Source organism: Chanos chanos, chromosome 7 (genome assembly GCF_902362185.1).
Source record: "Chanos chanos chromosome 7, fChaCha1.1, whole genome shotgun sequence".
NCBI classification, from domain to species: Eukaryota; Metazoa; Chordata; class Actinopteri; order Gonorynchiformes; family Chanidae; genus Chanos; species Chanos chanos.
Window position 1 is genome coordinate 7,315,164 of NC_044501.1, and position 14,062 is coordinate 7,329,225.

At 41.9% G+C, this 14,062-nt stretch overlaps 1 protein-coding gene across 1 annotated transcript in view; it reads left to right on the plus strand.

Annotated features, from left to right (window-relative positions):
• LOC115817205 (heparan sulfate glucosamine 3-O-sulfotransferase 6) overlaps window positions 1-11,500 on the plus strand; it is a 14,247-nt gene extending 2,747 nt beyond the window's left edge. The window contains exon 2 of the mRNA XM_030780470.1: window positions 10,882-11,500. Coding sequence (XP_030636330.1) covers window positions 10,882-11,500 — 619 coding nt within the window. The remainder of the gene's footprint in view (window positions 1-10,881) is intronic.
• The last annotated feature ends 2,562 nt before the right edge of the window (window positions 11,501-14,062 follow it).

Genomic DNA, 14,062 nt, shown 5'->3' on the forward strand with positions numbered 1-14,062 from the left:
ATTAAAAAACGACCTGCCCTATTAAAGCAGCACTTAATCTGTTAACTTTAATATGATGTGAATTAATTAAAACAGAGACTTATCTCTTGACTCTAATTTAATGTGGCTTAACTGCTCTTAAAGCAGCTGTCATATTTACACAGCACCGCTTCGTTTTAAAATATTACCACGAGGATGATGATAATATATCCCGTAAGCACATTACACAGAACACTTTCTCCCGCTCTCTCTCTCTCTCTCCCTCTCTCTTTCTCTCTCTCACTCTGTCTCTCTCTCCCTCTAACTCTCTATCTCTCTCTCTCTCTCTCTCTCTCACTCTGTCTCTCTCTCTCTCTCTCTCTCTCTCTCCCTCTCTATCACGGTTCTCTATCTAAATGATGTCTTCCATACAGTCTGGCAGTTAAACTACTCATGTTGCACCTTCTCACGGGGCACCGTAAATTCTTATCGGGGGGAATAAATGTCGTTTCCACGGGTCGATCCTCTTTTCGGCTTTGCCTATGTATCGACTACCCGCTGCCTTATTTTATTGCGCAACTGCAGCGGGAAAGAGTTAATTGACGAGCAAATATTCAATCTTGTTGACAACAGGGCTCTTTGCCTTTAATCAGCTGTCCGCGTTGTTTATGTTGTTCCAAACGTGCTTTGCAGGTGGAGCACGCAACATAATCACACGAATTCATCAGCAGAAATGTGCAGCCTCAGCCAAATCAGGTTTTTTTTTTCTTTTCTTTTTTTTTTTTTGGTTGAGGTAACAGCATATTTCTGTCCCTTTAGATTCAGCCCATGTGGTTTTCATGTAATTACTTGTAAAGATATCACTCAATTTTTTAGCACATTTAAAAAAAATTAAGATGTAATATTACTGTTATAACAATTACAATAAATATTGTAAGAACTTAATGTCTGCGAAGACAACAAAATCTTCCTAAGGGTCTAAAACCCTGTTTCTCATGTGATAAATGAAAAGGCAAACTGGAAAAAGGGAAAGAGGAAGTCGTTATAGATTGGAGATAGATGTCTCCATATTGACACCGTCTGAAGAGACGGACTCACATTTCAGATGTGATCGAACATGACGAGATAAATCGGCCTGGGATAAATATGGATTTTCAATGTGGAGAAAAACTGGAAGGTCCCAATCCGTCATTTTTGTTATGACGAGTTGTCGATGGGTTGACCTTTCTGAGCCTGATGACTTCTCACATTACACTGTTGTACCGACACAAATCTATAACCGTTCACACACACACACACACACACACACACACGATGAATCAGCTAACATGAATGAACTCCTGCCACTTCAATTCATGTATTTTTTTTTTTTTCATGTGTTTAACTTGCTTTGCTTTGCTCTTCTTTTTGTTTTAGCGTTTTATTTGTGCTAGTTTTACAGGCGTGGTTAACAGGCTGTGGAGTTTGGAAGAGTTGCGTCTCCACCCTGTCACACGTCAGAAACTGGAGAGTGTGACGGCATGAGTTTGACACATCACATGAGTAAGGAAAAGAGACAAGCAGCACCACAGAGGAGACAGTTAAACCCTAATAAAGATTCACTGTGAACCTTTAGTGACCTCTTAACCCACAGAGAGAGGGGAAAACTCAGGTATAGGTGTAATAACAAGTATGTATTGATTTAGGGGAGTTATATGAAAGATTAACTATTTTTCACATACAAAATAACTTCATACATACATATATGTATATATATATATATATATATATATGTTTCTGTCTCTGACGCCTGACTGATCCGGTTGTGACTTGGCTTTTCACCTGTTTTTGCTCAAAATATCGAGTTATTTTGTAAAGTGAAAAAAAATCCCACTCTTAATCCCACTCTTCAGATGACTTATGAACTATTTCTATATATTAGTCAAGTATTTTTGTCACAGTCTGTGGAGATGACTCTCATTTACATGAATATGAACGGGCTGCTGTCCTGACAGTACATATTGATCAGACAAGATGAATCTCTCTCTGACCCTTCTACCTGACATTAAACCAGCCATTGATTGATCTGTGGTGTGAACTGAACTGGAAAAAATGATCCCCTTCCCTTTCTTTCAATCCCCACATCAACAGAGACAGAGAGAGAGAGGGAGAGAGAAATGGTCTATCAATATCCTATTATCAAACTACAATATTTGTAAAACTATGAATGAGGAAATTATGGAAGAATTGTGAATTATGAAAAATATTTCAGTGACTACAGTAGTCGCCCATTAGGGATTCTAAACCTAAAACGTTATTGTTCCGTTCTGTATACAGGACTTCAGATGTGCCACTGCGGGTATACAACTTCAGATATACCTCAGATATAGACCCTAAGTCTGGATGTCCTGAAAGGAACTTTCATTTCATAAGGCGACAGTGTAACACACACTCACACACACACACACACACACACACACACACACACACACACACAGTGGATGAGAGTACGGTTCTGCCCATCCATTCACATGCAGGAACCTGATCCTAAGCCCTCTGGTCCACCCAGAACTGAGTGTACGAGATTACCAGTTCCACCAACACAAAGACATGTACTCTCCTCACACACACGCACACACACACACACACACACACACAGGGTGGTTACAGCAGAACAGTCCCTGCGAACGTCCAACCTCAGTATAACACAACAGATAGAACTCTAATACAGAGTTAGAATAGTACCATTAATATCAGGCAATATTGCTATTTAAATGAATATATTCATGTTTTTAGACATGGTACTAATCACAAATATAATGTATATTTTTACGTGTCATGGATTGAACCTGTTTAGCATGTTAGGAACCTTTGACCTGATAAACAGATGAATAAATGTGTTGTAATGGTGTTAATACAGCGTTAGGTGCGATGTTTGTTCTGTTGCTAGAAACGTCTATGTACATATAGTACAGTAATATGCTGAGCCATGGTGAAATCTGGTAATCATTGACAGACTGTATGGGTGTGTGTGTTTCTGTCTCTGTTTTTGCCCTAACACTTTGCCCATCCTGCTTCTAATGTCTAATGTCTGACTAAGGGTGACAGATCATTAGAGAGTCTCCTAAAACAGACAGACAGACGCACACACACACACACACACACAGGGAGAGAGAGAGAGAGAGAGAGAAAGAGAGAGAGACAGAGTGAGAAAGAGAGAGAGAGAGACAGAGTGCATATTTACCTCCCTCCGTCTCTCTCTCCGGGCACATCTGTCTGTGCCCCTGGTTACTGAAAATATGCCGAGCTTGCTTTGTGGTTCTGATTTCTTTAATTTTGTTTAATTATGCGGTCGGACTGGCAGTTGGAAAAACACTCTCAGGGCACAGTTTAACTAAGATTTGTTGATTTATAATCTCTGTGTAAACACATAGGTATGTGAGCATGCATTCTCTCATAAACAGCCCGTCGGTTTTTTTTTTTTTGTGTTCTTCGTTCGGCGGAACGCGGATTTAAAAAGGGCCTCTACGGTCGTTCTGGGTTCTTCGGTATCTCTCAGTGTGTGGGTTTGCTGGCAGCGCTTCAGTCTTGACCAGTTCTAATTAGTCACACTGGGCTCCGCTAATTACAAACCTAAGAGTCTTAGCTCTCCAAAGACACGCAGTGGACGAGTGGAGACAACTGAGTTTGGCTGGGCTCAAATTGTACAGTGGCATCCTTGAACAGTGATTACCAGTCACGGAGTACAGTTGGCTCCTCTTTGAGGCCTCTGTCTTCTTTTCCTTCCTTCCTCCCTCCCTCCCTCTCTCTCTCTCTCTCTCTCTTCTCTTTCTCTCTCCTCTGTGTCCCTCTTTCTTTTAAACGTCCTCTGAAATGAACAAACTTTTGGAATGTCGGTTAGTCAATGCAGGTTCGTTCAACAGTCCATGGTAAGTTACAAGTTTAAAAAAACAAACAAACAAAAACACACACACACACACACACACACACACTCAATAGAGTAATTAAAACGTTCTCTTGGTCTCTTCTCCTTCCTCTGCTGAGGTTTCTCCTTAGTCAGCATAAAGAGTCATACTCTCTTTAAAACTAATGCACTGTGGGCTATCTGCACGTCATCTAGCCACAGAGCGGTCGAAGACACATCAGAAAACTTCAGGGCGTGGACCATCCCGTTTTTTTTCTTTCTTTTTCTTTTTTTTTTTTTTTTTTTACGACAAAAAGCTGAGATCTCTGGAACTGCCGCCATCTTTTTCCCTCCTCTGTTTTACACAGTCTTTCCCTCCTTCACTCTTCAAGGACACCGTGCAACCACAAGGAGTGGGCTTACCAATGGGCTGGGAAGTGGTTTGAATCAGTCTGGTTTAACGGGGTATTCTCTCTCTCTCGTGAGGTCCCCCCTGTTCACCTAAGCAGGATAGAACCGAGGAAAAGGCAGTGATGTCACAAAGGGAGCTGTTCTGCGAGAGCCAACAAACTGTTCAGCTTCGTCGAAAATGAATGGAAGCTTTGGTTCACAGTGCGGTGATTTGTTCTTTTAGAAACTTTAGAGCGTTCCGCCGGGCAGGAGTAGGGTCTTTGCTTCTGATCCAAAGATGATTATGATTCTAGTGCGCGATGACGGCGCTTCTATATGGTGCGCATTCAACGCTGAGAACAGACGAGTTCATTCATGGAAACTCGTCATTAACCCTCCGCTCCAACACAGTAGAACACACAGAGGAAATTAAGGACATCGCTGTAAACAATAGCGGCAGCCGGCGTAAATGGGATTTTGCCATCAGCCGTTTTACTCGTATGGAGTCTGTGTAAATAAACATCCAGATTCAGGGACTTCAGCCGTTTTTGTTTTTTTTCTCGAAGCGTCGGCGAGTGTAAAGAGCTGGGTTGTCACGGAACACGGAACATTAATAGGGAACAGGAGAACGGTGTTTACTGAGGTTAATGAGGGGCAGGAAGCTTATGCAAGGCGTTCTTCAGCCTCTCTAACTAACCGCAGAAGATTCTAGAAAGAGGAGGAAGATAGGAGAGAGTCGACTCAAAAGATTACCAACAAAACATAAATCAAGTGGAGAATCGTTAAAACATTTTCTTTTATTGGCGGCGTACTATAAAGATTAAATGGAATATCAATAGTACATCTTCAGATCTTCCCGTAGAGTCGCTCCTCGTCCTCACCTCAACCTCACAGACAGAAACTCGATAAACAACTCATTCATTTCCAAAAAAAAAAAAAAAAGTCTACTATGTTGACTGTTTGACCAAAAATGTCTGAGTCTTAATTACTGAGTGTTTAAATCGAGAGAACGAGATAAAGCCCAGGACATGACCAGGAAATGAAAGATGGCACAGAGACAGGATATCCTGTCTGAGCTCCTAAGATTGGCATAAGGAAATTGATAGCTGAGCTCATCCAATGAGAATTAGCTCTGTCTTTTGGGCTCTCAGTTGAGTCCTTAAAAAAAATATAGACAACAAAGACAATAAGAACACTCGAGTTTAGATGGTCTAAGTTGTGTTCAATGATAAACCCCCGGGAAAGGTGTTAGTGTGTATCACTGTGAATTCAGCAAACAGTAGCACAACTACGCATTTGGACGGCAGTCACTGGTATTCATAGGCTGATGATGTCACAAAGAACCACAAAGGTCAGGTGTTGTTATTGGGTGGCGGTGGGGTGGTGGGAGTGGCCAGGAAGGGGAAGGGGGGTTTGCATGGTTTTTTTGTCAGTTGATTGCAGGGTGTGGAAAGCGGTGGGTGCCGGTGTGGAGATAAACCTACGCAAGAGTCCCAGATACGCCCCACAGCTATAACCGGGCAGATTTTCCCATCTGATAGTCTGGGCAAAGGAAGGCAATTAGAGACAGACCGAGATGCATGTAAACACAAGAACAAGCTCACAGAGGGCACACACAAACAGTCTTTGTTTGCATTTCTTGTTGCCTGAGACTGTAGTGTATCTAATCCATTCCGTTCAGGAATATCTTTCTATGTCCCTTCACCACTGCCTCTCTCTCTCTCTCTCTCTCTCTCTCACATTCCCCCGTCTCTAATGAGCACCTCTAAAAGAGGGTCCCATATGGTACAGCCTGTCCGACTCAGGTGGATCATCACACACACACACACACACACACACACACACACACACACACTGTGATTAAGCTTTCTGTAGTGTCTTCTCCAGGCTGTGCTGACTCAGACCCACAGTCGTGCAGTTCCAGTCTTATGGTTATGGGTTCTCTGTCCCCTGATAACGATTTTAATGCGGCCCCCCGAGGTTTGGTAAGTTCTAAATTTAAAAGCCAGGCCTTCACGTGTTCTGAGAAGCATATGTGCACGCCTGTACACTAGGCCCGTCATCAGAACAGCTGTTCGCACTGTTGTTGTTTTATCTTGGTTTATGTTTTTGGGGTTTTTTTCTTTTGACCTTTTATACATGCATAACAATCTCTCTCTCTCTCTCTCTCTTTTTTCTTTCTCTCTCTCTCCTGTACTCTTGACAGGGATGTTTGTGTATGTTTATGGCTCTTTTTCTTGTTGCTTTGCAGCTGACTTTTAATTGCTTCCCACAGATTCCAGAAGCTTCCATGTGTGGGGTAATGACAAGCCAGTCCCAGCAGAGCAGTGAATCAAAGGCCCTGTTGCCTCTCTCTGGCTCTCCCTCTTTCTGCTGAGAACCTATACAGCCAACACTTAGCCTTGCTTTGTGTTTAACCAGCCTCTTTTAAAAGCCTGTTTAGTCACATCCAGTCGCTGCTGAAGCACTACTACAAGGTCTAGTGATGTTTCTCAGATGGGAACAGCCTCTGAATGTATAATTAATGTAAGAGTGGGTTATCTTACAAATAACATGGTCTCTCATGTGAACTTCCCTCCTTTGATGGGATACAGAACGTTGTCATGGACATCTGAGCAGAATAGTAAATCACTGAGTTCTATTAAAGCTTTTGTGAAGGACAAGTAATAATGCGGATTTTTTATTTGTTTGTTTTTTGTTTTTGTTGTCATGCATTGTATGTAGTTCCAATGCCACTGCATCTCTTCTGTAGATGGGAAAGTACAGGGCTGAAGACATGAATGTAATTTTGTTGTTGTTGTTGTTGTTGTTTTATCAGCAAAGCAGGATCTTATCTGTTTAAGAAGTGTAAGAACATTTCAGAACATTCTAGAAAATGCATGCTGAGTGTGTGTGTGTGTGTGTGGGTGAGCTGTGTAATTAACAGTCCAGTGGAGTGTGGCTTATGGGGCTGGTGTTTACTGTTCTTTTGCTTCACTCTGTAAATACCTCGGCTTATGTGAGTCAGTTAGGCTAATTCAACTGTAAAATCATTTACATTGAATATATAAAGATACAAAACACAGCTTGCTGTAATATTACAGACCACTGCATGATCATGCATTCGCTGTTTTCCCTTTTCTCTGTGACCTCAGAGAAGTAGCTTGTATTTACCTCAGACTAGCTCAAAGCCCAAATGGTATGAGACATATGCTAACAACTAAACAACTGCATCTGTTACCTCTCTCCCAAAGTGTTTGAGGCAAAAAATGGCTTCCAGATAATTCCAATGTGTGCAGGCATACCAATGACAGACTATCCAAAAATAAAAAAGCTTAAACGAATTCAAGAGATTGTACATTAACGCAGTTTACACTTCAGCCATTTCTGCACCATCTTATCTGTGAGGGAGCTTTGACATCATTTCAAATAGCCTAACGACCAAGCACAGTAATTACCTTTTGCAGTGTACTACAGATGCTCATAAGGCATAAGACCACACAGATTCATAATTCACGGGTAGGCTACGCCATCAGGGTACTGATAACCGGGCTACACGCTGATAACCACATCTGAGCTGGAAGCTAGCATTCCTACACCAGGTGCTAGCCCCTGCTACGTTAGGTGTGATCAAAACAAACAACGGGCACGCAGACCATCCAAATCACGCTGGCAACCGTTAAGAGAGCAAACACAAGCCACAGCTGTTGATACCATCTGATAAAGAAATAACGGGCAAAACAGTCAACTGGTCAACTGGCAGGGTTTCTGAGGGACAGAGGGGAAAAAATAGGTGTTTAGTGTGCGATGAAGGTGATTTCAAAGCTCTTTGTGGATTTTTCAACTTGGGAGACTACGACACGCTCCAACTGAGCAGTGTTGAACTGATCAGATACCTGACCGAAATTTAAGTAATTGCGACTCGTAAATACGCATCAAGTTGCGTAGATGCAAAATTAGATTTTTAAATGTGAAAACATAGTGAAGTACACGCTTGTTTGAAAATGTAACTTTGTGGTTTGTCAGCGTTTCATCTTCTAATTGGCTGTACCGTACTTTTCGCCTCCCGTTCTTGTTCTCTCATACGCAAATGAGTAATTTTCCAAAGGAACAATTGTGCGGAGCCACGTAACATACTCTTTGCAGTTTAGTAACTTCCAACTTGAACTGTAAACGCACCTTCCCTCTGGTTGATTGAAGGATGCGGCAGCAATAAACTTTATTAGTCCACTTCGCTTAATATTCTACAAAAAATATACGAATTCATTTGTGCCTCGCTACTTTCACATTTACAAAGCAAATATTGCCTTAATGTGGATTTACGAATAACAGTGTATATTATATCTGGCAAAAATGTAATTCCAAAGTGTGTGGCCTCTCCGCGGGGTTTTGTGTAGTAGCCAAACTATTCGCTGATTACAGGCTAGCTCGTGGAAATGTAAACATGATGTCAACGCACAAGGCTGGCCTCTCGGCGTGGCTTCCATTAGCTTGATTGTCAAGAATTAAACACGCACTCAGCTCTCCACTCTCGGAACAGTCTCGCCACTTTAGGTGCAGGACAAAGACTAATAAAACGACGCTGTCGCCCGGTGCACAGCGACCGGGAGACGGGGAGACTGTTTTAAGTGACGAAGTGAGGAACACAGATGTTGAGCGTTGACGTTGTACAGGCAACCTATGGCATGTTAATTGCATTTTAGAGGAATAGACTATACCTGCTGCCCGAATCCTCTTCTTCTTCTTAGTTTCATGCTTTTATTTCATTTATGCGATTGGTTTTTGCATCATACAGGAATCTTTTCGGATTATTCTTTGTGTTGAAAGCAATGTGTAGGTCTCCCTAAAGAAATGTGATTTTCATTAGAGTTCGTAGCCAGCCTGATGGCGGTAGCACAGGCAGACTAACCTCAGAGCTGGAGAGAAGAAAGGAGACTCTTCCCACAGCACAACCTCAAGTCCTGGAGCAGTCCAGACCAACCGTGAGCAAATCTCTAACACATGCAGAGAGATGGAGACATCCAAACAGAGAGGACTTTTCTTTCCTCATGCTGATGCTAGAGAGAGAGAGAGAGAGAGAGAGAGAGAGAGAGAGACAGTGCCTGAGCAGACCTAAAAGTTTAATTTTAACAAAACTGAAGTCCAAGGATTTAAAATCGGAAAGTTCTTGGCTCTGTGTTTAGAGCAAGCCAGTTCACGAGCAAGCTCGATATACATGTAAAATCGGCCAAATTCTTTTACCATCCTATTAATGTAGGCAAAAGATCTAAATATTTGACAACAAAACTGAATGAATGTCTCTCATTGTACAAGGTGGGATGGGGTGAGGTAAGGTAAGGTGAGGGTGGGGGTTTTGCTTCACATAAAAAAAAAAAAAAAAATTGATTCTCTAGTAATCTGAAGTACATCTCCAGTCCCGGGCAGAGATGCGCATAGAGATCCAGACACCGAGGCTCTATGAGACAGAGACGGGAACACGCACAGAACCTCACGGAGTGGGAATCTGGCTGGTGCCACAGCTGGTAGAGTGGAACAGTGTGGGAGGTGAAAAGGGACACGCATTAGTTCCATTCAGTGGATACTGCTGGGCCACAGGGGAAAGCCAGGTCTGTGACTAGCATGAAAGAACGGGGCAGGAAGTCCTCAGGAAATGACTCTTAAGGGCTTATTATGGTTTTTGTGGTTCCTTTCAAATCCCCCTCGTTGGCTCCCATATTGGCTGACATTGATTTTACAAGGCCCGATGTTTTAATAAAGCAAATATTTGTATTTATGTCACTGCAAAGCCCTCTGTTATTAAGAAAAAGATGAAATGAAGTCAGGTTGACTGTTTAATAACGGAAAGAATTTGTTGGTCATTTTTTCTCTTTGTGTGAAGTGGTGTAATGTGAACCATATGGTAGAAGTCTGGCTCAGTACGAAGGCTGGCATCAGGGACGGTGCAATGTCTCTGCTGTCACTGTCAATGAAGAATTTTGATTTTGATTCCCAAGGGAAAGCCTGAAAAATGCTTTTCATTTCGCCATTTCTGTAGCTCAGACCATATATTTGAGGGAACAATTAATAAGATTCTCATGTTGGTCAGTTTTTCTTTCGTTCTTTCTTTCTTTCTTTCTTTCTTTCTTTCTTTCTTTCTTTCTCTCTTTCTTCCTTTCTTTCTCTCTTTCTTCCTTTCTTTTCTTTTTTTTTTTTTTTGCTGACTCATCAGATCATTCCAGGCAGTGGAATGGCAGTACAGCATCTGACTTTAATGCCGAAGAGACAGCTTGTTGTCGTCTTCAAACAAATGATGAGCGTTTTCTGCCGACGAAGTGACACACTTAGAAACATAAGGGATTAAGCATAAGGGATAACATAAGGGATGTAGCGTAACTTGAAACCGACACTGAACATAAAAAGCAATACAAATTCATGATACAAATTTTTTATGTCATTCTTTATATATATTCTTCATATCAAAACCACATAAACCACACGGTTCTATATATAAAAAAAAAAACCCTTCCAACACGTCACAGTGGTCGTACGCTGCTCGTTTTTTACAGTCAAAGATTTTCGGATGTTACGAAACATTTCAGAATTCCTGCTTGCAGGAGAAATTTGAATTGACTGCGCTCTCTGTCGACCTCCGGCGAACGTGTTTTTTGACTCCCGATCTCCTGTGTTCGCAGGAACCTGATGCCTCGGACTCTGGAGGGTCAGATCACCATGGAGAAGACGCCGAGTTACTTCGTCACCCGAGAGGCTCCCCGCCGGGTCTTCACCATGAGTCGCCACACCAAGCTCATCGTGGTGGTCCGAGACCCCGTGACGCGAGCCGTGTCGGATTACACCCAGACGCTGTCCAAAAACCCGGGCCTGCCCTCCTTCCAGAACCTGGCCTTCAAGAACACCACCTCGGGCCTCATTGACACGTCCTGGAGCGCCGTGAGGATCGGGATCTACGCCAAACACCTGGAGAACTGGCTGAGGTATTTCCCGCTCTCGCGGCTGCTCTTCGTCAGCGGGGAACGGCTGGTGACCGACCCGGCCGGGGAGATGGGGCGTGTGCAGGACTTCCTGGGCCTGAAGAGGGTGGTCACCAACAAGCACTTCTACTTTAACCAGACCAAAGGGTTCCCCTGCCTGAAGAAGCCGGAGGGAAGCAGCAGGCCGAGGTGCCTGGGAAAGTCGAAAGGTCGGCCGCACCCTCACATTCCGCAGGACGTGCTACTGAGACTCAGAGAATTCTACAGGCCTTTCAACCTCAAGTTCTACCAGATGACCGGACAGGACTTCGGCTGGGATTGAAAAAAAAAAAAACAAAAAACAGAAAAAACAAAACAGCTACTAAGTTTGTTAAGAAAAGGGTTGAATCAAGGAGACGTGTTGTTTTTGTTTTTTGGTTTCGTTTGGAAATCTCTCAAGACGGTTGTAAAATCTCAACGCCGCACCAAAAGCCACAACTCCACACCAAACAATGGCGTGTAGAACTGCATGGACTTTGGACTTGAATGTTTAATCTGTTTTTTTGTTGCAGAGCACAATGTGTGGTCAGTTGAGTAAAGTCATAGTAAGTTTTACATTGACATAATAGATCTGATTTCCATGCTGAGGTTGAAACATGAAAGGTATTCTTAAGGCTAAGAATCTTATGCACACACATAAGACACTGTCATATCACCTTAGCCCGGCACTACCGTTAGCACCTGGAGACTATTACTGATCAATACATAATCAATGGACAAGTGTCTGATCAGCAGAGAGTCTTAAACACACACACACACACACACACACACACATATATATATATATATATATATATACATATATATATATATATATATATATATATATATATATATATATATATATATATATATGTTTGTATATGAGATTTCAGGGTCAGAGTTTCATATACGCAATATATTTCTTTCCTCTAATTTTTCTGTGTCCAGATGTTTAATTGTGCTTTGTGACCCAAGATGCACATCTAACATGCGGCGTGTATTGTTAAGTTCTTATGTTCCGATATCTCCTTGTCTCTCCCATTTGCTGCTGATGTAATAATACTCCAAAAACATTTAAAGCTATCGCAAGTGATGTTCTTGTTCTATTTGGGTTCCTCTCTGTGCGAATGGTGTCTATGCAACTTCGGGTCTCTTTATTATTTGGTCATGTGTATTCAAAACTCTTCCCTGCAGGACGGTTACTTTTGACCGCCCTCGACACACACACGCGCTCGGTATTTCTTCAGGAACTTTCTGCTGGCTCGTGGTAAAACGACAGAATGTCAAAAGCTTATACTGAGAAGCTCTCACGACTCTCTAGGTTTCGTCCACAAACTGCACTCTTCCTGACGCGCTTCTGTAATCCGTATTCCCTAGCGTTCATGCGGAATTTGTCGTAAAATAAGCTGTTCGTGAAACACAACGTTTCTTTTTTTTTTACATTCTCCAACTGGCGGCCTCCGCAACGACACAGGCCTTGTCTCTTTTCTATATTCGACACGGTCACATCCAGAGCAAAAAAAAACAACAACATTTGGTTGCTATCATGTTGCCGTGGTTACGTAAGAACGACGCGGTAAGGAAGATATAGTGATTAAAAGCTAAATGGAGACTTTTTCGGTCTGCGCAAAGCTTCCTGCTGTCTTAACGGTGCACTTACTGCTACCCATGCCGTATTTCTCCTCTGTTATTTCACCCGTATATGGTGGTATCGGATGCAAAGACAGTCTTAACCGTGTTGACGTTAGACATGTCTGTTGTTTAAAGAGTCCTTTTTGCCAACGATATAATTTTTTTTAAATCCTGTTTCCTTTTTAAGCGCTGATTTGGTATGTTTTAATGATGCTGTTTTGGGAATGATACTGTGACATGTAAAGATTTTTTTTTTTTGTATCTCTTTTTTCATCAAGCTTAAAAATATATATATACATACATAATACAGACAGTCCTGTGCAGGCATCTTGTAGCAAATCATTTCTCTCCTTCACATCTATTTCAAATCACTAGCTCCACAAAGGTCAATTCTCCACTGTTTACAGTAGCTCAAATTAAAGGTATTAACAATGTAAACAAAGGGAAAAAGCATGACTGATTGATTTTATTATCATGGTTTATGTTGGTTTTGTTTTGTTTTTTATAAATGGAATGGTCAGCAAATGATGTCTCTAAGTTGTGTAATGGTGTTATGTAGCAGGGAGTTGATTTGTTGTGTTCTGTGTGTGTGTGTGTGTGTTTATGTTTTTACAGGATGCTATGTGTCACTTTTTGATTTTTTTTTTTTTACAGTCAGTGGTTTGTGCAATTCCCTTATAGTCATACAACTGCATCCTGTTACCCAGCCTCACAACCCAGTAATACTGCACACGGCCACAAATAAGCCCTAACTCAACCCAGTAATACTGAACACTGCCAAAAATAAGCCCTAACTCAACCCAGTAATACTGAACACTGCCAAAAATAATCCCTAACTCAACCCAGTAATACTGCACACTGCCACAAATAAGCCCTAACTCAACCCAGTAATACTGAACACTGTCCAAAATAAGCCCTAACTCAACCCAGTAATACTGAACACTGTCAAAAATAAGCCCTAACTCAACCCAGTAATACTGCACACGGCCAAAAATAAGCCCTAACTCAACCCAGTAATACTGAACACTGCCAAAAATAAGCCCTAACTCAACCCAGTAATACTGAACACTGCCAAAAATAAGCCCTAACTCAACCCAGTAATACTGAACACTGTCAAAAATAAGCCCTAACTCAACCCAGTAATACTGAACACTGCCAAAAATAAGCCCTAACTCAACCCAGTAATACTGAACACTGTCAAAAATAAGCCCTAACTCAACCCAGTAATACT